The sequence below is a fragment of the Panicum virgatum genome, chromosome 1N, assembly GCF_016808335.1.
Source record: "Panicum virgatum strain AP13 chromosome 1N, P.virgatum_v5, whole genome shotgun sequence".
In the NCBI taxonomy this organism is placed as follows: domain Eukaryota; kingdom Viridiplantae; phylum Streptophyta; class Magnoliopsida; order Poales; family Poaceae; genus Panicum; species Panicum virgatum.
This window is the reverse complement of record NC_053145.1, coordinates 11,373,775-11,397,564: the sequence shown is the minus strand read 5'-3', so window position 1 is coordinate 11,397,564 and position 23,790 is coordinate 11,373,775. Positions and strand designations below refer to the sequence as shown.

Sequence of the window (23,790 nt, the reverse complement as noted above, 5' to 3'; positions counted from 1 at the left end):
ATGATGGGCTCGAGTACTACAGAACACTTGAAGAAATATACGAACTGTTGTTTCATGGGTCCGTACCTCTGAAGCCTGTCATATTCAAATGTCATTGGTTTGATCCTCAAGCTGTGAGACGTACCCCGAATATTGGGCTAGTCGAAATTAGCCGGACTTTGTTCTGAGCACGGAGCCCATTGATGTAGAAGTCGTGATGAGGGTGGGAGGAGGGAAGAACCATGGCCGGTACTGGATTGGAGACAGCTTGATTGACACCGCCAGTACTCCTACTCTCGCGCAGATTCGAGCCAGGAGCACCAGCTCTAGCCCGGCCATACGCCCACGTCAAAGCACTACGGAGATCCAGATGGAGGCACTGAAGGTTATTTCTGTTACAGCAAAAGTTTATTAATTTTGACAAATGTTTCTTGGTACTCTAACCATGCAATCTAATTTTGTAGGCCCAGATGCAACGGGACTTTGAAGCACAGCTCCTAGCACAGCAGCAGGCGTGGGCGGCACAGCAGCAGGCACAGCAGCAGGCGTGGCCGGCCGAGGGGGAGAGGATGCAGCAAGACCTTCGGCAGACACAGGAAGCCTCCCAACAGAATCAGATGCAGCTGGCCCTGGCTTTTCAGTTCATGCAGACTTTGGGCTCGCAAATGGATCTTTCACCACCGCAATTCACTCAGACTAATATCCCTGCGCGTGCAGCTACCCCTACTCCTGTGAGCGATTTCACAACCTTCTAATTTTATTTATCGTTATTTGACTAATAGACAACTCTATCATGACTTAGAAACAATGCCTTAGAAACAAAGACTTAGAAACAATGTCTTAGAAACAAAGACTTCAAATTAATGACTTTGAATTTGTAGCCTCAATCGGCGACATCAAATGATGGGCCAACAGAAATGTCCCCTTCGCCGATGCCTCAGAATGTGTGGCCGCCTCCTCAATGGGTGACTTACCTGCAGCAGTTCCAGCAGAACCCTTCGTGGTCGCAGCACCCGCCACCGCCGCCGCCACCATAGTCGTGAGTTGTGCTTGTATGGACATGCACTCTTTGTATAGACTATCGTTTGAACTTGTGCTTGTATGGACATGTATGAACTACCAGTGCTTGTATGGACTTGTATCGACTACATTTGGGCTTGTATGCATTGCGATATTTGCTATATTTGCATTTGGACTTCTATGGATTGAATGTGATGCAAATTGTGATATATGAAATGATCGTGACATTTGATGCAATATATATGAATTGTCTGTGATGTTAATTTGATTGGAATCTGAAATATTTGTGATTAAACAAAAAAAGGAATCTGAAAAATTAATTTTGCCGTGTGCCACCATTTTTTGCCGTGTGCCATGGCAAGGCACACGGCAAAGCTGCCATTCTTTGCCGTGTGCCTGTCCACGTGGCACACGGCAAAGGTGGCATTGTTTGCCGTGTGCCTGACCATGTGGCACACAGCAAACAGCCCACGTGGCATGCTGGGTCGACGGGGTAACTTTATTTTACCGTGGGCCCGATAAAACACACGGCAATGGCTTTGCCGTGTGCCCGAAAAAGGGCACACGGCAAACACCCTGTATGCCGGCCGAGCTTTGCCGTACGCTGTTTACCGTGTGTAACACACGGGAAATCCTTTGCCAGAGTGTTTTTGGGTCTTTGCCGTGTGCTTTGGCACACGGCAAACCCACTATTTCCTGTAGTGAATGCACCTGCAATGGACCAGTATTTCATCAGTGGATCAAATGAGATATAATGCACCTGCAATGGAGCAGGTTGCTGCCATATGGCAAGATGGATCCGATTAGAAACCTAAATTTACTAGGAGTATAATGGTATATTCAAACTCTGGCCACCCACACTTCATTACAGCATACCATGGTTGTTATGATCCATTAGCTTACCCTCTGTTTTACTCTGGTGGGGAGATTGGTTGGGAAGACAAGAGTAATCTCCTTGAGCAAAATCCTGTTATTCGTTTTCCTAGAAAGAAGAGGATGTATACGAAACGTGCAAGGCTGTTGGTAACCCCTCTTATATGTCTTTGTAATTTAACATGATTATTTTGACAGGATTAATAAACTGTGCACTTACTTCCATCAGGGATAGACGAACCAAAGGTACAAAAAGAAGTTCCAAAAAGGAAGCTATGAAAATGTTCAGTGTTTGCAATTCAACAGAACCTTGTCAGTTCAGTTGCTGAAGGTATGCTAAAATTTAAAAACCACTAAATAAATTTAATTATTAATTATCTGTTTTTTTAACTCATACTATATTCTGTGATGAGTGTTCACAAATTGATGAAGATGAAGGTGATGCTGATGCAGATGATCAAGGCGATGATGGTGGGGGCATGCAGAGAGACTGCCAGCCCACAGCCCTGTAGGGGGCAGCTCCTACATTATATTTATCTCAGCTCGTGATGCGCGTGATATTGATTATTTACTCCATAAACGAAGAATTGAAAGCGATCTTGTCGTTTACTCTGTACATGTTTAATTTCCTACATCTACCGGGTGAAGCACGTGGCATCGATTGTTTACTCCATAGACGATCGATCGGGCTTGTTAAAGCAACGAGATGCTCTACACCGGCTGCCCCAGCCAGCCCAGCCACCGGCTGAAGATTGCAAGGAACCATGCCCATGGCCTCCCCTCCGCCGCAGAGAGAGAAGCTGCGCGTCCTTCTCATCCCCTTCTTCGCCACCAGCCACATCGGCCCCTTCGCGGACCTCGCCTTCCACCTCGCCGCGGCCCGGCCGGGTGTCGTCGAGGCCACCGTCGCCGTCACCCCAGCGAACGTCCCGGTCCTCCGGTCGGCGCTCGCCCGGCGCGGTCCCAGCCGCCACGCCGCCGCGGTCCAGATCGCGACGTACGCGTTCCCGGCCGTGGACGGCCTCCCACCAGGGGTCGAGAACCACTCCGCCGTCAAGGCTGCGGACGCGTGGCGCATCGACGCCGTCGGCAGCGACGAGCAGCTAATGCGGCCGGGGCACGAGGGCCTCGTCAAGGACCTCTCGCCCGACGCGATCGTCTCCGACATACTCTTCCACTGGAACACCGACATCGCCGCCAGTGTCGGCGTGCCGTGCGTCACGCTCCACGCCATGGGGGCGTTCCCGATGCTGGCCCTGTCCTGTTTGACAGGTGCCGAGGCCACCGGCGGGGGCGGGGCGGTGGCTCTTCCCGGGTTTCTACCACCGGACGTACGGATCCCAGTCACCGAGCTGCCTGAGGGGTTGAGGAGCCAGAGTCAAGACGGCGTCCGCGCCAGCCGAGACCAATTAACTTCAGCGCACAGTAGCTGTTTCGGACTCATCGTGAACACTTTCTTCGATCTGGAGGACAGGTATTGCGAAATGTACATGCGGCACATGAAACACGCCTACTTCGTCGGGCCCTTGTCACTGCCGCCGCCACCGCAGCTGGCCGCCGGCGACGACGGCTCACGGTGCATCGACTGGCTGGACAGGAAGCCAGCCCAGTCGGTCGTGTACTTGTGCTTCGGCACCTTGTCTCACACATCTGAGGCTCAGCCCCGCGAGCTCGCCCTCGGGTTAGAAGCCTCCGGGAAGCCGTTCCTGTGGGTGGTCAGGCTGGAGGAATGGGTGCTGCCGGAGGGGTGGAAGGAGCGCGTCGGGGACAGAGGGATGGTCGTCACAGGGTGGGCCCCGCAGACGGCGATCCTTGCACACCCGGCGGTGGGGGCGTTCGTGACGCACTGCGGGTGGAACTCGGTCCAGGAGACCGTCGTGGCCGGCATGCCGGTGCTGACGTGGCCGAAGGTGTTCGAGCAGTTCATCACTGAGAGGTTCGTGACGGAGGTGCTCAAGATTGGCGAACGCCTGTGGCCGGAGGGTGCCGGGGTGAGGAGCACGAGGTACGAAGAGCACGAGCTGGTCCCGAGCGAGGCAGTGGCACGAGCGGTGGCCAAGTTCATGGAGCCCGGAGGGGCAGGGGACGCCGCGAGGAGCAGGGCCAAGGAGCTCTCCGCAAAGGCTCATGCGGCCATGGCGGAAGGTGGGTCCTCGCACGGCGACCTGCGACGCCTGATTGATGATCTCATCAAAGAAAAATCGGCTGGTGCAGGGACGACGGTCTGATACTCTGGTTTGAGCTCATGAAGCTTGTCTTTTTTTTTCCTTTAAGAATAAGAGTGTCTCATTTATTTCTCTGTTTTCGGTTTGGATTTTCCACTGTTTGGTTAGCAAGCTCCGGTGTTAGTAATCCTGTGCACGCCTGTAGTTAGAACTGCATTGCATGTTTTGTTCCAGTAACATGCTCGCGAGCTCCGGTTTGTGGACGCCGCGCGCGTGGAGCGTGAGGATGGACGTTATCCCGCGACGTGCGCGCCTTGATCGGCTGCTCTGTTTTCCGTTTCAACAAGAAGAGAAAAAAGAACAGAAAACGCTGCCCTTCGTTCCAGGCAGCTCCAAATCCAATGTGGAGGTCGACGTGGGAGGCGATCCGGACGACGCGACGAGCGGGTGTGGAAGTCGACGGCGCAGAACCTCCGCACCGAGTACGAACATATCACTTTCCGTAACGGCGAGTTAACTCCAACATGTTGGAGGCGCTGCGCGGCAAGCGGATGCTGTTCGTGGGCGACTCCCAGGGCCGCGGGCAGTTCTCGTCCATGGTGCTCCTGCTCCAGTCCGCCATCCCGGACGCCGGAGCCAGGTCGCCATTCCGGATGTCGCCGGACCAGCAGCACACGGTGTTCGCCGCCGGGGACTACGACACGACAGTGGAGTTCTACTGGGCGCCGTTCCTGCTCGAGTCCAACTCGGACAACGCCGTCGTGCACGGATCTGTTGCTCTCAAGTTGTTAGAGTCTACCTCAGACTCAGAGGCAGGTAAGTTGCTACTGGCCATTCGTTTGGCATCCTACGGCCCGTCATAAAACACGGGACTTGCTCCATATATTCAATGTTGGTGAGTTGGTCAAATAGCCCAAACTACCACGAGGGAGGTTATATCTGTTTGCTAACACACAAAAGAAAAGAAAAACAGCGAAAACGACAGAAAAAGTGTGGGACGAGACGCGAGCGAAGCTGACTATCGCCTTGCCGCACGGGACAAGCTTCTCTGCACTGCAATCTTAGGCAAAATCTATCTAAGTAATCTTCCCTTTTAAGGCTTCTTTTTTCTCATAAACGACTCATTGTAATTAATCAAGTTATCAACGTCAGATTGCTTTAGACTTTCCCAACCTTCCCCTGTTCTCACTGCAGCTTTTTATTAAAAAAAAACTTGTTTATTTAATTTTCAGGGATCCCTTCAGTATTCGGATCAGGTGAAATACATTTGTTTTTTTTTCTGTACTGAAGTTTTGATCAATTTGCCATAGTGAATTGACATCAACAGATGTATAAAATATACGGTGGAAGGCGATGAGTGAGCTGCGACACCAGCTTTGTGGGTGGCGGCGAGATGCACGACGCCAGCATGAATGCTGTTTCTTTTTCTTTTATATGTTAGTGAGCAAACAGATATAATGTCTCGCGTGGCAGTTAGGGCTATTTGTTTATGAGTCGTATGATCAACATGGGCTGAATATATATAGCAAGTCCCATGTTTTATGACGGAGCCGTTGGATGCCCAACGAATGGCCTACAGCAACTTACCTCTCTCTGGGTAGGTTCAGCAACTTCAAAGGAACCGGATCCGCAGTTACGAGTGGTAATGAGCCATGGTGCCATGGTGCAGTTTGGTGAACCTACTGCGAGCTAAAAGTACATGTATGCATGTATCAAACATGCATATCAAACAAATTATGGTCGCTTATTCTACCAGTTTCATGCTAAATAGCGCGATTTCTAAACCTATCTTGTTTGCGAATAGCATGTTGCCATGCCCTCATGAATGCTGAAATAATGCCAAAATAATTAAAAAACAAGTGATAAACAACAATAGTGCCGAAATAATGCCCCTGCTATGCAGATATAACTTCATGAAAACAAAACACATTAATTTGATTCAAGGGCAAAATGGTCTTTTCACGTGCCACTTAACACCGTTAGTGCCTCAAATTGACGGCAGTGTCATTTTAGGAATGAAAGTTTAAAGTAGTGTCCTATAGGGAATTTTCAACTTCCGAGGACCAATGAAGGAATTAGTAACTTTGGTAGTGTCAAATTGGCTATTTCCTCCTTTTTTTTCATTCTTCTCCTACGGCATTAATTAATTCTGTTTCGACCTCCTGCAAAACCCTAGTTTCAGTTGGGAGATTGAGGCCATGCTCTCAAAAAGTTTCTCAAAAAATCCAGATTTAAACGCTCCATAATCATTCACTTGGTTTATGGTGACATCATTGTTCTTCTTTTCAGTGGAATTAGCGTGACATATGAAACAAATGCAGCCCAATTGAGTTCACACTGATGGGCCTTTAAGTCAGCGTATGGGCCAAAACCTATCGGTTCCGTCTTTCAAATTCCGTCCGCTTGTTTCCATGGCACAGACCGACTGGTTTTTCAACCGGACAGCCCAGCAAGCATATCATGAGCAATGTGGCTCTGCTGCTCATCACCCAGCAACTGTGATATCTTTTTTCTAGGGAAAATTCGATTCGTGCCACCACAACTCCGTGAAATTGGGTATCACGTTCAAAATCATGCCACTCAATGGCATGGATTTCAACATGAAATCCAACTTCAAGAAATTGTAGTGGCATGGATCAAAATGATCCTTTCTAGGGAAAATTCGATTCGTGATTTCACGATTTTTGATTTCATGTTGAAATCGATGCCATTGAGTGGCATGATTTTCAACGTGAAACCCAATTTCACGGAGTTGTGGTGGCATGAATCGAATTTTCCCTTTTTTCTAACAGTAGCAATAGAGGATCAGCAATGTTGCCTCACTTGCCTGCCCTCATTGTAGCGAGAACGGCACTGAGCATGCGAATTTGGTTGCCAACTTTAGAGGCTGGTGTAGTGACCACTTCTTGCTCCATTTGCCAAGGTCACTTAGTGTTGACAGTCAAAATTGGCACCAACCGGTCTGACCGGCATGACCGAGCGGTCTGACCGGTCAAGGCACTATGGCCTGTCCGGCAAGGGCCGACCGGTCAAGGCACTATGGCCTGTCCGGCAAGGGCCGACCGGTCTGACCGGTCCAGGTAGAGTCCGAGTACAACTAGAGATTTTTATAGATTTAGATATGTGAACAGGATTTCTTGTGGGATAAGTCCACCCCACCCTATAAATATAAAGGGTCACGGCCGATTAGAGAACCCAATCGAACAAAATCAATACAAATTCTACTTTTTATCCTTTTCTCCAAACCCTAGCTTTTCCAACCCCCTCTGCTGTTCTTCCCTCGTCTCCGTGATGTTTGAAAGCGTTCTAGGTGGCCTGCCGATCCTAGAACAACCCTACGTGCGCCTACCCTGACGGGGTCCCTCCCGGGTTCGCGTTCGTCGGCCGTCGCCGATTCTCACCGGCGACCGGTCTGACCGGTTCCTTAGATCGGTCTGACCGCTCCACACAGAGAGAGCTGCATCGAGCTCTTTCTCGCGCCGCATGATCTAGTGCGTTCGTGTGTTGACCGAGATTTGCGTCAACATACTTTTTGGCGACTCCGCTGGGAAAGAAAGATCTTGGTTAATAGAACCGATCTAATCTACTCCAAAGAAGATGGGCTCCAATACAGAAATCGACAAGGAGAACATCATCCCTTCATATGAGCATCTTCCGGAGGACGTTCGTTTGCTGCTGGAGGAGCGCAAGAAGAAGCGTGATGAAGAAGATCTACAAGCAGCGCTTGCGAGCATCAAGGTCGGTCGAGGCGGCAAGGTCACCAAGATCAAAGAGATTGACTTCACTTCTACTTCCTCGGATGCATCTACTGAGGTAACACCTGCTGCAACTGCTCCACCTTCTGGTGTTACTATGTAACAAATTCAGAAATTGTTAGCTGAGCGTGATGTTTATTGGGTTAATTGGCTTAGCTCTAAGGAAAGGGAATCGGCTGGTAAGAAAACAGAATCAGCCGATGAACCTCCATCTGTTTCTACTTCTGAATTTTATGTTCCTCAACCATCGGCAGCATCTCCTACGAGTCAACCTCAATATGGGATGCCGATAAATTATTTCAGTGGTCAAACTGTTACACCCACATACACTGATCCTATTATGAGTATTCCTGGTTCGGCCAACATTAGCCGAACGAACGAGATTGTTCAGTACACACCACTAGAAATCTCCAGGAATTCAGTGCCACACCCCGGTCCTATCTCCGACGAGATGTTCGACCGATATGTGCAGCGTTGGCAAAACCGGCAGAGACCGGTCAGACCGGTATGTCAGCCCGGTCAGACCGGTTCCCCCCAACCGGTCCGACCGGTCGTACCGACAGGTCTGACCGGTCCATCCGGTCAGTTTGTTTCAAACCAGCGAGAGGTATCTACATCCACACAGCCAAATTCTTCAAGTAATTTTGATAAAATGCTTACTGATTATAAGAATGATTTGGCTAATCTGCTTAGAGAAAGTTTTGGAGTGGATGTTAGAAGCAAAACCCGCACATACCAAAAGCCATATCCTACTTCGTTTGATTCGGTTGCATACCCTGCTGGTTTTAGGTTGACTAAGTTTGTTAAATTCAGTGGGGAAGATACTAGGAGTACTTTTGAGCATATTAGTCAGTATCTTGCCCAATTAGGAGAAGCTGGTTCAATAAACGAGTTGAAAGTGTGTTTATTTTCTTTATCCTTAACTGGAACCGCTTTCTCATGGTTTTCATCTTTGGCACCTAATTCTATTGGCTCATGAGAACAGTTAGAGCAGAAGTTCCATGAGCACTTTTTCTGTGGGCATGATGAGCTTAAGTTGTCTCACTTAACATCGGTTAGACAATCGCGTGATGAATCTGTCAATGATTATGTAAGACGATTCCGCGATACAAAAAATCGATGCTTTAATGTGAATATTACAGAAAAAGATTTAGCTGATTTGGCTTTTAATGGCTTGCGCTCTCATATTAAAGAAAGATTAGAGGGCTATGATTTCTTTACCGTTACTCAGGTGCATCAAAGAGCTTTGGCTATAGTAAGCCGAAGCAAAGAGCCTCAAGAGTCTCAAAGACATCATCGTTCTAGTGTGCATACTTTAGAATGCAATTCAAATTGTTCGGACGATGAATCTAATGATGTGTATGCTGCTGAGTTTGCTTGGCCATCTCAAGCTAAACCATTTACTTGTTCTGCTCTTAAGCCGATTCAGAAAAACCGGCAAGATGAAAAATTTACTTTTGATGTATCCAAGTGCGAAAGGATATTTGATGAGTTATATAGGATTGGATACGTCAAAATGTCACATACTCTACCGCCGCCTGAAGAGTTGAAGCGGCGAGCATATTGCAAGTTTCATAATACTTTTTCACATGCTACTAATGATTGCAACGTGTTACGTAGACAGATTCAATCGGCCATTAATGAAGGACGATTGGTTACTCCTAATATGTAGGTTGATCAGAATCCTTTCCCAGTGCATGTGTTGGAATTGAAAAATCCTAAAGTGCTAGTTCGGCCGAGTCAAGCCGAATCAACCAAGGGGAAGAATGTAGTTATTGGTGATGAAAGACCTGAAAAGAAGCTGACACAGGAGATCCCTCAAGGTGCAAAAACACTCGGGGGGCAAGACAAGAAGAAGGCCGACAACAAGTCGACCGGTCTGACCGGCCACAGTGGCGGTCTGATCGGTTCGACCGGTCTGACCGGTAATGGGACCGGTCTGACCGGTGCGCCCAGTAAATCTGGGAACTCCTCCAAAATTAAGACAATGCCGAGTTTTAAAGAACTCTTGGCTAAATATGAGAAGGAAGGGATTGCTCAGAGACAGAAGGGGCCACCAAGCAAAGTCAAGGAAACGGAATCACCGTCAAGACATCAAGAACAATCGAGTCAAAGTAATTATACTTCATCTAGTGGACCGATTGCTCCATAGTATTGCTGGTATCCTTACTTTTATACACCTATGGATTATAGTAGGATGCATATGCAATCATATTATATTCAATGTCCTCATATGTATCCAAATCATGCATTATTACAAAGACCGATTGTTGCTAGCAATAATCCGGTCAAGCAAGATGTTGATTGCAGCAAAGAGAATGGGAAGAGCAAGGAGCAAGATTCAAAGTATTTACAGCCAAGGTGGTGTCCCTCAGGTTTGTCTCATACTCAGAAGCGAAGGCTGCAACGTATGCGCAAGAAGGAGGCAATGGGACAACAAGTGGAGACCGTGCCAAAGACGTCAGCGACAATGAAGAAGGTGTGGCGGCCCAAACAAGTTGTTTCAACATTGACTTGAGCAAAACATGGCCGATGTAGTGTTAATCATCGCCCTTAGACAATTTTGGCTCAGAAGAATATTTTTTGGTAAGCAAGCTTTACCAAAAAACAGGGGGGCATTTGTTGACAGCCAAAATTGGCACCAACCGGTCTGACCGGTATGACCGAGCGGTCTGACCGGTCAAGGCACTATGGCCTGTTCGGCAGGGGCCGACCGGTCTGACTGGTAGGTCCGACCGGTCTGACCGGTCCAGGTAGAGTCCGAGTAAAACTAGAGATTTTTATAGATTTAGATCTGTGAACAGGATTTCTTGCGGGATAAGTCCACCCCACCCTATAAATATAAAGGGTCACGGCCGATTAGAGAACCCAATCGAACAAAATCAATACAAATTCTACTTTTTATCCTTTTCTCCAAACCCTATCTTTTCCAACCCCCTCTGCTGTTCTTCCCTCATCTCCGTGACATTTGAAGGCGTTCTAGGTGGCCTGCCGATCCTAGAACAACCCTACGTACGCCTACCCTGACGGGGTCCCTCCCGGGTTCGCGTTCGTCGGTCGTCGCCGATTCTTAGATCGGTCTGACCGCTCCACGCAGAGAGAGCTGCATCGAGCTCTTTCTCGCGCCGCACGATCTAGTGCGTTCGTGTGTTGACCGAGATTTGCGTCAACACTTAGCATTGCCTAGCTTTTTCCTTGTTTGTGTCCTTTTGTGTTGAGCAACGATACATGACACCCACGATAGACTGTTGTTGTGGTTCAAAATTCACATTTTCTACCATCATCCCAATGACACTCATTTATTTGTAGGCCACGGCGTGCAGGTTGGTCATGAGGAATTTGGCATTATTGAGGGCCTCATGACAATTGTTCATGCCATAACAGGTTTGCTACTGATCATTGCAAAGTCTCTTTATCCATAAAGTCGTGTGCTAACTTTAAGTTACATGTCAAGAAAAAAAAGAATCTTATTTTCCATGTCCTGGTCACCAGAACACCGCTGACACTGACAGTCCTTGGATGAAGCCATGAAGGATTGGAGAAAAGGACGTGGTGGTGTTGTGCTGTTGGCCAAAATGTCATTACTAGCCCCACTGACGCATCAACAATTCTTAGGTAGCGTTTGGATTCTTTTTTTTTTCTCTCTACATACACATCCAAACGGACCCATAAGGTAAAAGGCACACTGTGTGTCAGTGTGTGTATGTTTATTTTTTAAAAAAGAAAAACTTCTACCTTTAGCTGATTGATTTTTCACTACTATAAGGCTGTTGGAAAAGTCCTACCTGAGCTGAATGGGAAACTCACTGACATGCTCTTTCAGGTTCCAATACCAAATGTCTGTGTTGTTTTCCAATGACTTTGTTGGAGATTCCAGGTGATTATTAATCGAATAATCCAGGCACATAACCTAATTAAGGTGGTTAAAATTGCCTCTGCTTTCGTATATCGATCAGGTCGAGCATCTTTGACGCCAGGGCTGGCGTCGGACTGAGCTTTTTTTTTTTTTGAAGAAACTGGACTGAGCTCTTCCTTCATGAAGCTTGTGTCATGGTACGACAACGAGTGGGCCTACAGGTGAGAGAGACCTTGCTGCTACTTGTCGCATTGTTTGTTGAAGGTTAAATCTGCAACTGGCCTCAAGTTTCCTTCGCTTTCTCAATCTGCTTTGATCCAGCAACCGGATTCTGGACCTGATCGCCCACATGGCTCTTGTCAGCACAGCACCAGGCACTGATGCGTCCGAATTCCTCGTTCCACCAACAGCCTAGTGATGAAGGCTGCTGTTTCCATGGCCGTTTACCCTTTTGTTTGTGTGTGCGTGTGTGTGTGGGGAGGGGGGGGGGGGGGTGTTCCCTTTGTGTTAAGATGTGATGTTGCACAATTTGTACTCATGTGAAAATGACCATTTGCAATATTACATAGGAGAGATTCAGTATTCGAGTATAAAAATGACCAATTGGTGCAGAGACCGGAGATGTATCTCTTTTATCCATAAAAAAGATGGATCTGACAAATGAGCCACATAAGAACATGCATGTAGTCTGGGAACTGACTGTGCTGCCATCCAGAGGTGCCTAAGCACTAGATAGGGCGTATCTATCTCCTAGGAGCAACAATGCCCGTACCAAATCTCTTTTTTTCTTATCACACGCCCGTACCAAATCTTGCAGTGATCCACCAGGAATACAGAACCGGTCAGGTCAGCAAACGCTTTGAAATCATGGTGTCTCAAACATGGCAACCCAAGCAACAACAGGCCGGCCAGCAAACACTGGTTGAAGAAAGAGGCTGACGAGGCTGCTCCTGCTACCATCCCACGATTGGGCAGAGGGCTCAACTTTGCAGAAAGAGGTTGGAGCCGATGTGACGCCACTCGGCTGGAGCGATGGAGGGACGATTTATCACGCGTGCATTTCGGTGGTTACACCAGCACTGTCATGCAAATAAGGACCTGTAGCTTAGCTGTGCGTCAAGGGAGCCATCTGGTCCAGATCATGGGGAATTGGGGACAACAATGTAATGCCATCTGGACACACTGCAAGATGCTCAATGTATGAACAAGCCGGTTTCCAACAAACACAGGCTGAGGGATTTATTTTGGCATCTATTTGACAGACGTGATATGCAGAGCAATTTGACAGATTCACTTAGCTGATAGTTGGGCACATATGCTGATATGCTTACAGCAGGACACATCAACATGACAGAATTACAAGCCAATTGGCACCTGCCTGTATGTGCATTCCTAGTACAAGTCCTAAGCAAACAAAGGAATCAAACACTAAACAAACCGCACAAATACAGGTCACTTCCGTGCATATATGCTTCTTTGGGAACCAGTATCTGAAGAGGACATTCTTTATTGAAAAACAACGCGACAAGCCAACCATATGCTAGTAGCTTCAGCCAGAACGATGGCATAAACCTTTACACTGAATCTAGGAGTTCACAAGACCAGCTCACAGGAACATTCTTCTCCCCTTCAAGACAGGGAAGGGAAAGAGACAGCAAATGATTGGGAACAACTCACCTTCCGCTATTATTATTTCCTTTGCTTTCTTTTGATAAACAATGTATACCAATTTACAGGTTTCATCAGTCTAAAAATCAAAGAATACAAGAACCGCCCCAACCCGCCCAAGCTCACCAACCTAGCATTCCTATATATACATGGCAGTATAACAGGTATCTCACTTCACTTTAGCTCAAAAAATTAAGACAGACCCACGGGTTAGCCTAAACTCTCACCATGTCAGCCCTAAGCACCACCCCCTTATTCACCTTTCCTACATTTCAAGCCTGACTCGTGTCTTGATCGGCTTTAGCTTCACTCCCATGCTCTCGGGTGACAGGAGCTCCGGCGATATACAGAATGGGCTCAGGGGGCTGCGCGGGCTGCAGTCGAGCTGGCTCGGCCTGTACAAGCCGTATCCCATGAAGAAGTACTCCATTGGTATAAGCATTGCATGCGGTTGCTCCTCGGTTACGAGTGACCCGCATGCTTGGACCTGCAATGCATGCCATTTGCCTGATTCAGAACATAGAAACCAGCAACAGTTTAGATGATAGAGAGAAATGCAGGATTGTTAGTTACCTCAACTAGAGCACAGTATCTCCTATCGAGCTTTGATGTCATGTGAACAGCCTCGCTGTGAAACTGAGAATTCTCTCCAACAAAAATCAAGGTTCTACACTGAAGCTGCTTCAGCTGTTCAGTCAAGTCGTATCTCCTGAAAATCATTAGAAGCAATTAGGTATGGTAACTTTGTCTAGATTTGGTAGGGGGTAAAACTCCACTGCATAACCATTGAAATAAACAAGTATGAGATGTGTACGCACTCATTCATCGTCTGTACAAAGCGCCATACGTTCATGCTCTGCCGCTGATCTAGCAACTACAAGATGCAGCGAACGATGTTAACAATTAATACATTCAAACGAAAACAGAATAGTAATAAAGTAGAAGCCCAGTGGCACTTACGCTTTTACAAGCCTGCACTATGTCTGATTCGGGTAGTTCAGAGAACCCTCGCACTTCCTAAGGATTACAAGATATCATAAGAAAAAATTCAAGAGCAACCAAGGAAATGCAACATGGATAACATCAAAATAAATCATCAACCTTGCTGAAGTAGCGCTGAAGTAGGCACTCCTTCACCAACCCACACATCCCATAATAATACAGCAAATTGGACATCACCTGACAATATAACTTGTCAATACAGTCATGTGGTTTTGATAAATGTGTAAACCAGAGGAGCATAGAGCCATTTGCAGAAAAGCTACCTTACTGTATAACCACTCAGTCCAAGTGGGGCCTTTACATAGAGGTGAAACAAGGATAAGACCTAATATACGCTCTCTATATTTTGACTGCAACAAAGAAAACATCATTCAATAAAACGTTATGGTGGGACAAGCAGTAGATATAACAAATTAATTTCAAAGAAGCACATACTGCAAACAGAGTTAGAATATAGGCACCCGCAGTGACACCAAAGCACATGACAGAGCCTAATCTGGAAGGAGAAAATTAAACCAGACAGCATAAGATTATTCCCACAAGCATTAGAGTTCTAGATTTATGAGATAATTTGATAGAGCATTACCCAAAGAAATCAAGGACATCTGCAACCTGATCTGCCAAATTGTCAACAGATGGTATAGGAGCATTTGGTGAAATTGGAGCAGCTCCTAACTGCATGATTGTCATATATAAATGAAGAGGCAATAGTGAGGTCATCAAACAACAGACGGATGCATCGTGTTGGTCAAATGAAAGCTTTATTTTCTAGTAGTAAATTGTAAACTACTAACCTCGTGTCCTGGGGGGCTAATATGGTAAATACAAAAATTGTGAAGCAGCAGTGAAGCAGCTTCAGGGCAGAATAATAATCCTTGGAAGCAAGACATATCTGACAAGTTATACCAATGAAGCAATTGAATACATGTCATTGCAGGAACAATTAGCAGGAAAATTTAGTATCTTTCTAGACATGTGGTTAGTACTTACGGTTTAGAGCAATATCTGGGTAAGTAACAAGAGCAGGCTTGTCATGGTCACCATAAACCGCAACAGATACAGGTCCGTAATTCGTTTGTATATGGTGTTCCTGAATAAACAAGGAAAGAAAAAGAACATGTCATATAATATGGGAAAAAGACAGTGAGAATTCCTAAAGAAAACCTCAACACGAGGAATCTTGATTTTTTACATGTTGCAGTTTTGCTAGAAAATAAGAACCAACTAATGTTTACAGTTGAAGCCATGCATCTGCTGATGATGGCAGAAGACATGTGAGTACCAAATCAACAATTGTTTAAGGCTAGCGCATGTACCATATGTCAAGTCAAGTGGAGATGTGGATGTAGATTATACAATTATCAGCAGTGTCAATCAAGTAAAGCTATTTATACCAACCTAATGCTTAACAGTTAGGCTGTCATGCACTTTCTGTTTCTCCATACTGCAACTAAGCTGTCAGCGGTAGCCGTGGTACAGCCTAGAAACACCATGCAAAGAGAAATGGTCCTTTAAACCCGGTCAAGAAAGAAATTAGGTGACTATGTCTTTCAGGGGAGAAAAGTTTGGAGTCCTCCCCTGAGGCTTCAAGGCAAGGATTTCTCCCAAATGACGCAAAGGTGATGACTTCATGATTGAAGGATGTTTGTTTTCTGTATAGAATACTAAAAGGCTGACAAGATGCTAGCAAAAAGAGGAGAATATAATAGTTTCATTATGATGAAGTGGTGCTAAAGTGATGGTTCCACAAAGTTGCTTGGAGGACAACAAAGAGAAGTGATACAGAACATAATTCGAGCCACAGATGATTCCTCCACCATTACACAAGCAATAGCTATAACTATAATTCTCAAGCAAAGAATATGCCAGGAACAACACAAATTATAGTTCCTTTCTGTCACAGGAAGAGTGATTGCCACATAAATATTGTGCAGAGGAATGATTTGACTGCCAGCTCACAGGCATACCATTGAAAGTTAGAGAAATTCACATGGAAAGGGACTTGTAAACTACACTAATATTTTTCACCCGTTTACTCAGACACTAGTCCACAGTCAAACTGAAACATCTGAACCACCTGAAGGTCCCCAACGCCAAACAAGTTGCATGTAAAAAATCTAAATTTAACAAAGAGGAAAACAAAATTCACGCCCTTTTCTATTAAGAAGAAATAACCGTCGAATTTCCAAAAGCACCAAGTCATTCCCCGAGTAAGCAATTAGTCAGAGAAGTACTCCATAGTGAACCAAACGAGCCCAACCACGCAAACAAAAAACTAGACAAATTACGAACCCCTGCTCAAACAGGAGATACAAGAAAAAAGAAGCGGTGGTTAGGACACCGAAGCAGCACGTAACAGCAGAGCGTCAGACCGGAATCTTTAGGGCTAAAATTGCGTGACGAGGGGCATAGGAATACACAAATACAGGCAATCGATGAGCTATAGATTACGTGAATTAACTAGCCAAGCCAGCCGGGTTGGGCAAAGCACCAAACGGCCAGACAACAACCGTGAGCTCCAACGAAAAATGGAAGAAAAGGTCATGGAAGGTCGCACGTAGGCAGACGACGGCCGCAGGAGACGCGGCGGCGTAAAATCCCCCATCCCGCCGCCCAACGGAAGGCTACTGCTGAGCAGCCGGCGAAATGCAGCTTCAAGAATCGCAGGTTGCAAGAGCAAGTGGCGGAAACAGCATGCCATGGATTTCACGGCGGGGGTTGCTGTTTATCAGGGCCTTGGGAAAATTGAGAGGGACTCTTTTCGGGCTTCAAATCCGAGTGGGATAAAGTGGAGGGCAGGGAATCGAGTAATCGACAAGTGATTGAACTGGCCAAATGCTGCGACATGAACGCAAATCCTCCGACCAGGGGCCAAGAAATTTCGAGAACCCCAATCCCCTTCTCCGCCCAAAACCACCTCAAGATACCACCAAGCTGGCATCTTTTCAGCACCCCGAGAACCCACGCGAGCAAGAACAAGGGGGGGAATCCAGAGAGCACAGAAACAGCCGAGAAAGAAACAAGCAGGGAGGAGGGTGGGGGCTGCCCGGACCTTGCCGCCGAAGGAGATGCGCTCGACGTCGATGGACACGACGGAACCGCCGGAGTCCCCCATCCCTGGCGCCGCCCCCGCTCGACGCCGCAGGCGAGAGAGATTGGCTGGCCGGGGCTACTCAGGGAGGCCCGGCCCCTCCTCTCTCGCCTCCCTATAAATCGCCTCGTGCGAGCTTTCTCTCTCTACCCCGCCTCCCTCACCTGCCTCGACGTCGCTTATAAACGACGGAAGGAAGGAAGACGGAGTAGGCGCACGGTTTCTCTCTCCTCGGCGTCGCTTTCTCTCTCCCCTCTCTTCTCTTCCAGCCTTCGAGTTCGAGACTGTCTGCACTCGTGATTCTCTATATTCATTTTCTAAAAAAATATTTTTGTCTAGTCATCAAAATTCTCTTTTTTTATACAATTTCTCTACACTCATTCATCCTCTATATCTCTACTCTACATCAACTACCAAAGACGAGACCCGCATCTCAGATTTTTTTATCTTTTTACCACCACTCCCTCTCCACTCTCTCCCTCCTCCCTCCCTTCTCTCTCCTACTCGCGCCCCTGTGCTGGCCGGCCGCGGTGGGGCGGAGGTGGCCCGCCGGCTCTCCTCCCTCCCCCTTCCCTGGCCGGCGTGGTCTCCTCGAGCTCCGCCACGGGGCCACGGCAAGCGCAGCGGAGGCCGACGAGGACGCGCCGAGCCGCGCGGGCCGCGGCGCGCGACCACGAGGCCGGCGGCCAAGGGACCTAGCCGCGCCGCGCCATCCTCCACTCTCTCTCCGCCGTCGGCCATTTCTCTATCTCCCTCCCTCCTCTCCATGGCGGCCGGCTAGCTCGGTCACCGCGGCCCCTCGCCGCTCCCTCCACCGGCCCTGACCTCCGGGCCGCAGCGGCGCACGGGGCCGGGCCGCGATGGCGCGTGGCGGCCGGCGGATCTTGGGCTCCCCCGCCGGCTCATCCTCCTCCGGCACTGCCCCTCATCCTCCTCCTTCCTCGCAGGGCGGCCTAGGCGGAGGTCACAATAGCGCGCGGCGGCTTGGGTCAGGAGTGGCGCCGGCAGCCGGATCTGGGCCAGGAGCGGCGCGCGGCGGCCCGGGCAGGAGCGGCGGCTCGGAACGGCGCAGGCGGCCAGGCCGCGTCGAGCGCCGGCGGTGGGGGCGGGTGGTGGCGGCGGAGAGGGCCCGGCGGCGGCTTCCGGCGCGCGCACTATGCGGCGGCTCCGCACGTAGTACGTCCGCGACGCGCACGCGGCGCGTCTGGGGCCCTCCTGGTCCGCCTGCTCGAGCTCGAGCTCCCCCGCAAGGCCATGGCGGTCGGCGGACCTCCTCCCTCCGCTGGATCTGGCGCACCCTTCCCCCCTCCTCGACGGCGACCTCCAAGCGGCGGTGGAGGGGGGCTTGGCGGCAGAGCTCGCGGTCGAGCTCCCGCGAGAAAGTCCCGCGGCGGCAGGAGCAGGAAGGGGCGCGTGGCGGAGGTTCACGCGGTGGTTGGGGGATGGCGCCAGCGCAGCCGAGGTGGGACCGCCGCAGAGCAGCGGAGGACCTCCATCTCCGTTCAGAATAGCGAGACGAGGAGCATCCGCAATTTTTGCGGAGCTCTTTCCGTATGCCGCTGCAGAGGATTTTCCGCTACCGCTCTCTAGGACGCGGTAGCGGATACTAGTGCAGGCAGCCTGAGGCGCGGAGGACTTTCGCTGTCGTATATTTCACTCCGCCGCCCCTGCACTTTCCTATAATTGCAGCGCAGCCCCCGGTCTGCTTTGATTACTCGCTCCATTTGGCATGTTACCGGAAGGCCGTGTTTAGTTCCCAAAAATTTTCAAGATTTCCTGTCACATCAAATTTTTGGACACATGCATGAAGTATTAAATGGAGTTTAAAAAAATAATCAATTGCACAGTTTAGCTGTAAATGATGAGATGAATCTTTTGAGTCTAATTAGTTCATGATTGGACACTAATTATCAAATAAAAACGAAAATACTACAGTAGCCAAATCCAAAAAAATTTGGGAACTAAACACACCCGAAGTGTAAAAGCAGTCCAACCCAATGACTAACCAGTCCATGGAATGTCACCGACCCTACAGAACGTGCTAAAAAGTCTTAACCTCATTTGGCACTCAGTTATTACAAGATCTGTATTTAGAATGAAAATAAATGGTGTGGTGAAACTAAGGGCCACATGGAACATTCTATTCTCCTTGTGTGCGGAAAATTAACTGAAAGGAAAAAATATCCGAGCATATAATATATAGAGCCCTAATAAATGCTTAAAATCATGAAAAAGATCGAGCCCAGTAAGAATATCATAGCAGAAATCTAGCAAGAAATTAAGCTGCCAGTCGAATATCCCGGTGAATAGATGCATGTGAACCCAATTTATCACATTTGAGTTATACAAAATATCATGTGATTTTGGATCAACAATGTCGTCATGGTGAGACATAATGGTTCTAGAAGTATAGAGATGAGTGCGATCTAAGCTTGCGTGTTTCGTTGTTACGACTAGGCTCCTTCGCTCAAAACATTGATAACCGATAACCCGGTGCTGGAGAAGTCCGACTTCAATGGTGGTATCCTGGCAACATCACTGCTGTTGACTCAATGTCGGTCCGGGGTCTAACCACCCGAGATTAGCGGGGAGATTGGAGACTAAAACAAGCTACAACTACAAGCCCTAAGCGCTGCATGGCAATTCGAAGAAACTACAGGGGGGCCGCGAGTAAATTCCCTAATCCACCACGAGGTCATCAGGTCAGCTTGGTCAGGTCAGTCCAGAGGAGGCACGGGCACCGACAGTTTCGGTCGCCTCCTCCCATCGCGGCGCCGGAGCAAGAGGATTCCGACCGTTGGGAGCTCCGCTTGGACGGCTCAGATCTCGCCGCGTATCCGCAGCCCCACATGTCACCGAGGGACCGCGTGCGAACAACGCCCGCATTTCCCACGGCGGGCCCACCAGACGGCCGTTGTTAGAGCACCTCAGCGATTTTGCTCTGCAAAATCCGTAACTCGTCAGGCGGTTCGATACCCACAGTGCGTGCATCGGTTTAGCGGGCCCCGCCACTCAGTAGATGGCCTCCTTTTCTGTCTACGCGGCAGCTCCTCCGCTCACCCGTGAAGTTTAAAGCACCAACTGCTGGCTTGTGTCAGGTCTTATAGAATTTTTTACTCGGCTCGGTTCGACCGCTCTGCAACATCCGATTTTCACTCTGACACCCAAACATCGATGCCCACTATGGACGTGTTTGGTTAGAAACCATGGATTTACTGTAGCACCTTTGGCCAAAAATTTAGAGTAGTAAACGAAGTCTAATTACAAAACCACCTCCACAACCCCCCGTGTAAATCGCGAGACGAATCTAATGAGGCCTTTGACCGCGTGATTAGAGGACGGTTACTGTAGCATCACTATAGCAAATCATCGATTAATTACTGTCATTAGATTCGTCTCGAAAAATTACACCCATTCCTGAAAAGGTTTTGCAAATAGATTTCATTTAGTACTCCATGCATGCGAGATTCTCTTCTCGGGAAATGTGCCTGTAAAAAACCAAACACGGCCTATGTTGACGGTTCGACGAAATCGAACCACGGTTCGCTTTTCTACAACACTGGAGGTGCTCTTAGTGTCGCTTCCGGACACGTGGCGGCTTCCCATTCGCTGGCACACGCGTACGGCCCCACGCCAAGGTGTCGGTAGGGAGCAGCTGCGGAGAGCCGGAGACACGTGGGGCAGGCCCCTGTCGGAGGGCCTGCGGGACGTGGGACCAGTGTTCACCTTACCGGCGGTTACCGCCAGTAACCGCCAAAATTTACCGATACCGCTACTAGGCGGCAACATTTACCGGTAGCGGTAACCGGTGTTTTCCGATTCAAAATTTAAAAATACAAAAGTCAAAAAAACGGTTACCGCTACAGTAAAACGGTAAAATCTACAGTGTAAACGGTAAGGTGAACCCTGCGTGGGACCCACTTGTCTGCGGGACACAGGCGTAAGCGTGGCTGCTCAGGGCCCAGGGTCCCCCCGCGAGTCGCGGGTGCATTTACACTACTAGAAAACGGGCCTTGGGCACCGGCTGAGAAAGGTCAAAGGCACTGGTTTCCCAACCGGTGCCCCGCAACCGCGACCATTGGCCTCTACTTAAGACACCGGGTTTTTCAACCGGTGCCTTAGGCTTCCATTGGTACCGGTTGGAAATACCAGCCGGTACCAAAGAGGCTTCCACGCTGACGTAAGGTGGCAGCCCCTTTAGTACCGGTTGGTATTTCCAACCGGTACCAATGACTTTTTCCCTTTTTTCCCAAATCTAGTTTTGTTTGTTATATTTATTACTGTTTATTTTTTTATAATTGCTAAACGCACTCAAGCTCTACAGTACTCTACGTTCATTGGTTGTTCGTGTTCGTTTTCAGAGAATATTTGAAACTAACTAAAAGTGAAATGCGAGCATATAATTAAGCTAATTACATGAACTAATATATTTACAAATTTACAAACATCAAGGCATAATGTTTAAAAATATTTACAAATGTACAAGTCATGTTAGCCGTCTAACTACTAGTCCCCTCAGGATGTCGATGAAAGTCCTCTATCGATGTGACCGTCGTGGTAGAACTCGCCTCTAGGATCCAAGATCTCGTTCAAAATGAATCCGGCGAGCTGCTCGCACACGGTGTTGATCCGATCAGTAGAGTAACATTCATCCCCCATTTGAGACATCTATCATTTAGGAAAAAAAGCATTAACATTCTGTGCGTTAGTACAATTATGAAAATATACTAGTGAACGGTTTGGACGTACTCTCGTTTCTTCATCAGTAGCCTTCCCGCATGGAGTCATGATGTGCAAGTAGTCGCATACGTAGTTCCCGCACCAATCAGTTCCTTGTTGTTGTCTCGCACACTTAAGGAGAAACAAATAAATTACTCAATTTAGAATAATTTGGGATTATATACTTAACTAGACAAATCTTTATGAATGAACATACCGGATAATCCATGATAACGTTCAGTTCGGGCCTCCACTGACCACGTCCTTTGTTATTTTTCACAAATTTTTTCCAAACCCTGCGCTCAAAGTTAAGTTTGATATTCAGGAATTGTTATTAACAGAAAAAAGATTTGATTGTGCAAACTGAACTTACCTGTTCAAGGGGTCTATGATATGTTGGATTGCGGACTTTGGATTTCTCATTGAGTCAAAGACTATAAGATTGCCGGTCTCTACGGAAAGTATGAGTAAAATCCAATGATAACTGCAGATATAAATAGGATATATACATAAATGTATTAGACAACTTAGTATTTATTTAGTAATATAACAGAGGTTTGAGTCGATCAAGGCTTACCCAAAGTTATATGGTATGAATATATAGGATTTGTAACTTTGGCTAGTCAACGAATCGTACATGTTTTCGCACGTTTCCTTGTAACTTTCGTTGATAAATTTCTAGTTGACTAGCAAAGGAGACATGAAGCCGATCTGATGGTGCCATCCATGTTTTCGGCTTCTTTGGATCTCCTGTCTAAACGATGCAATACAAATTTTATAATGCACACATATAATTATGTTCTTATTAACAAAAAGTATTAATGTAGAGGTAAGTGATACTTACAAAACCCAAATGGTGATGATAGAGGCGTCGAGGGCTTGTCGATGGTAAATGTGATATAAATTTTGGAAGTACACCCAGAAGTCGTCCTCCCCGCGGAAGAAATCATGGTCACGATACTTGACTCCAAACATTTTACCTTCGTCTTTCGCCATTCGCAGGTACCATCTATGCAAATTGAACATCTGCATGCCTAGACTTTTCTCCTCTTCCTCAGTGACAAACAGTTTCCATGCTGGAATGGAGTAATTGTGCGAGCGACATGGATTTTTGCCTCCACATGCCCCGTTGCCTCCTCTAGCGTTAATCCAGTTTCAGAAAGAAATATTGCGGCCTGTAGGTCCGCCTGGAGTTGTACGTCCGTCGGGTGTAGGAGTGGCAACCCAGGCACCCGGAGGGGCTCGAGTTCTTTTTGTTGTGTGCCAAGCTGAGGAATGGTCTTGCCACATTTTTTCTTCAGATTTCTCACCTTGTGTGCCTTTGTCAGAGTACGATCATAGTCCGAGGGTAAGCTTTTCGGTTTTGGTGGGTTGTCTAGGTTTGCGAGAAGCTTTTTCCCTAGTTCTAGAGGTACCTTTTCCCTCGGCGGGGGGACTTTAGGCTTCAATTGTTCTTTTATATATCGAGCAGTCTCCTCTTCCAACTCCTCAGCGGTTTTCTCGTAGGTTAATTCTCTTTCGACCGTTTTCTGCTTCATCTTTGAGGGTCCAGCCGCTGGGAGGGATGCTGTCTTTTTCTTTCCCTTTTCTAGTGTAGGAGGAGTTGGAGTACTCGTGGCCCTTTGTGCCGGAGGAGACGGTGGTGAAGGAGGTGGTAGTGGG

The 23,790-nt window shown here is 47.9% G+C and overlaps 4 protein-coding genes and 1 long non-coding RNA gene across 6 annotated transcripts; 4 read left to right on the top strand and 1 right to left on the bottom strand.

Annotated features, from left to right (window-relative positions):
• The first annotated feature begins 192 nt into the window (after positions 1 to 192).
• On the top strand, positions 193 to 1,236 carry LOC120653957 (mediator of RNA polymerase II transcription subunit 15-like). Its single transcript, XM_039931607.1, has 3 exons — positions 193 to 364; positions 444 to 710; positions 861 to 1,236. Exons 1-3 carry the CDS (start codon positions 197 to 199, stop codon positions 1,014 to 1,016), a joined length of 591 nt encoding a protein of 196 aa, XP_039787541.1. The 5' UTR covers positions 193 to 196; the 3' UTR covers positions 1,017 to 1,236.
• A 1,308-nt stretch (positions 1,237 to 2,544) lies between these two features.
• LOC120655143 (UDP-glycosyltransferase 73C4-like) lies at positions 2,545 to 4,400 on the top strand. Its single transcript, XM_039932859.1, has one exon. It carries the CDS (start codon positions 2,637 to 2,639, stop codon positions 4,098 to 4,100), a length of 1,464 nt encoding a protein of 487 aa, XP_039788793.1. The 5' UTR covers positions 2,545 to 2,636; the 3' UTR covers positions 4,101 to 4,400.
• Positions 4,401 to 7,536: 3,136 nt separating this feature from the next.
• On the top strand, positions 7,537 to 10,021 carry LOC120653956. The gene is made up of 2 exons (XM_039931606.1): positions 7,537 to 7,850; positions 9,465 to 10,021. Exons 1-2 carry the CDS (start codon positions 7,635 to 7,637, stop codon positions 9,942 to 9,944), a joined length of 696 nt encoding a protein of 231 aa, XP_039787540.1. The 5' UTR covers positions 7,537 to 7,634; the 3' UTR covers positions 9,945 to 10,021.
• A 1,260-nt stretch (positions 10,022 to 11,281) lies between these two features.
• On the top strand, positions 11,282 to 12,106 carry LOC120654029. The gene is made up of 4 exons (XR_005666945.1): positions 11,282 to 11,407; positions 11,616 to 11,711; positions 11,806 to 11,869; positions 11,970 to 12,106. It is a non-coding gene; the product is annotated as an uncharacterized LOC120654029 (long non-coding RNA).
• Positions 12,107 to 13,310: 1,204 nt separating this feature from the next.
• Positions 13,311 to 17,792, bottom strand: LOC120655142 (protein NDL1-like). 2 transcript variants are annotated; one of them, XM_039932857.1, is made up of 11 exons: positions 17,371 to 17,792; positions 15,309 to 15,408; positions 15,113 to 15,210; positions 14,905 to 14,993; positions 14,754 to 14,814; positions 14,582 to 14,668; positions 14,418 to 14,495; positions 14,277 to 14,333; positions 14,135 to 14,190; positions 13,890 to 14,025; positions 13,311 to 13,803 (listed from the first exon to the last, which is right to left on the bottom strand). In XM_039932857.1, the coding sequence occupies exons 1-11, from the start codon at positions 17,431 to 17,433 to the stop codon at positions 13,582 to 13,584; spliced, it is 1,047 nt and encodes a 348-aa protein (XP_039788791.1). In that variant the 5' UTR covers positions 17,434 to 17,792; the 3' UTR covers positions 13,311 to 13,581. The 2 variants fall into 2 exon arrangements, with proteins under 2 accessions (XP_039788791.1, XP_039788792.1); XM_039932858.1 differs by lacking the exon at positions 17,371 to 17,792 and adding an exon at positions 15,717 to 17,345.
• Between the last annotated feature and the right edge of the window lie 5,998 nt (positions 17,793 to 23,790).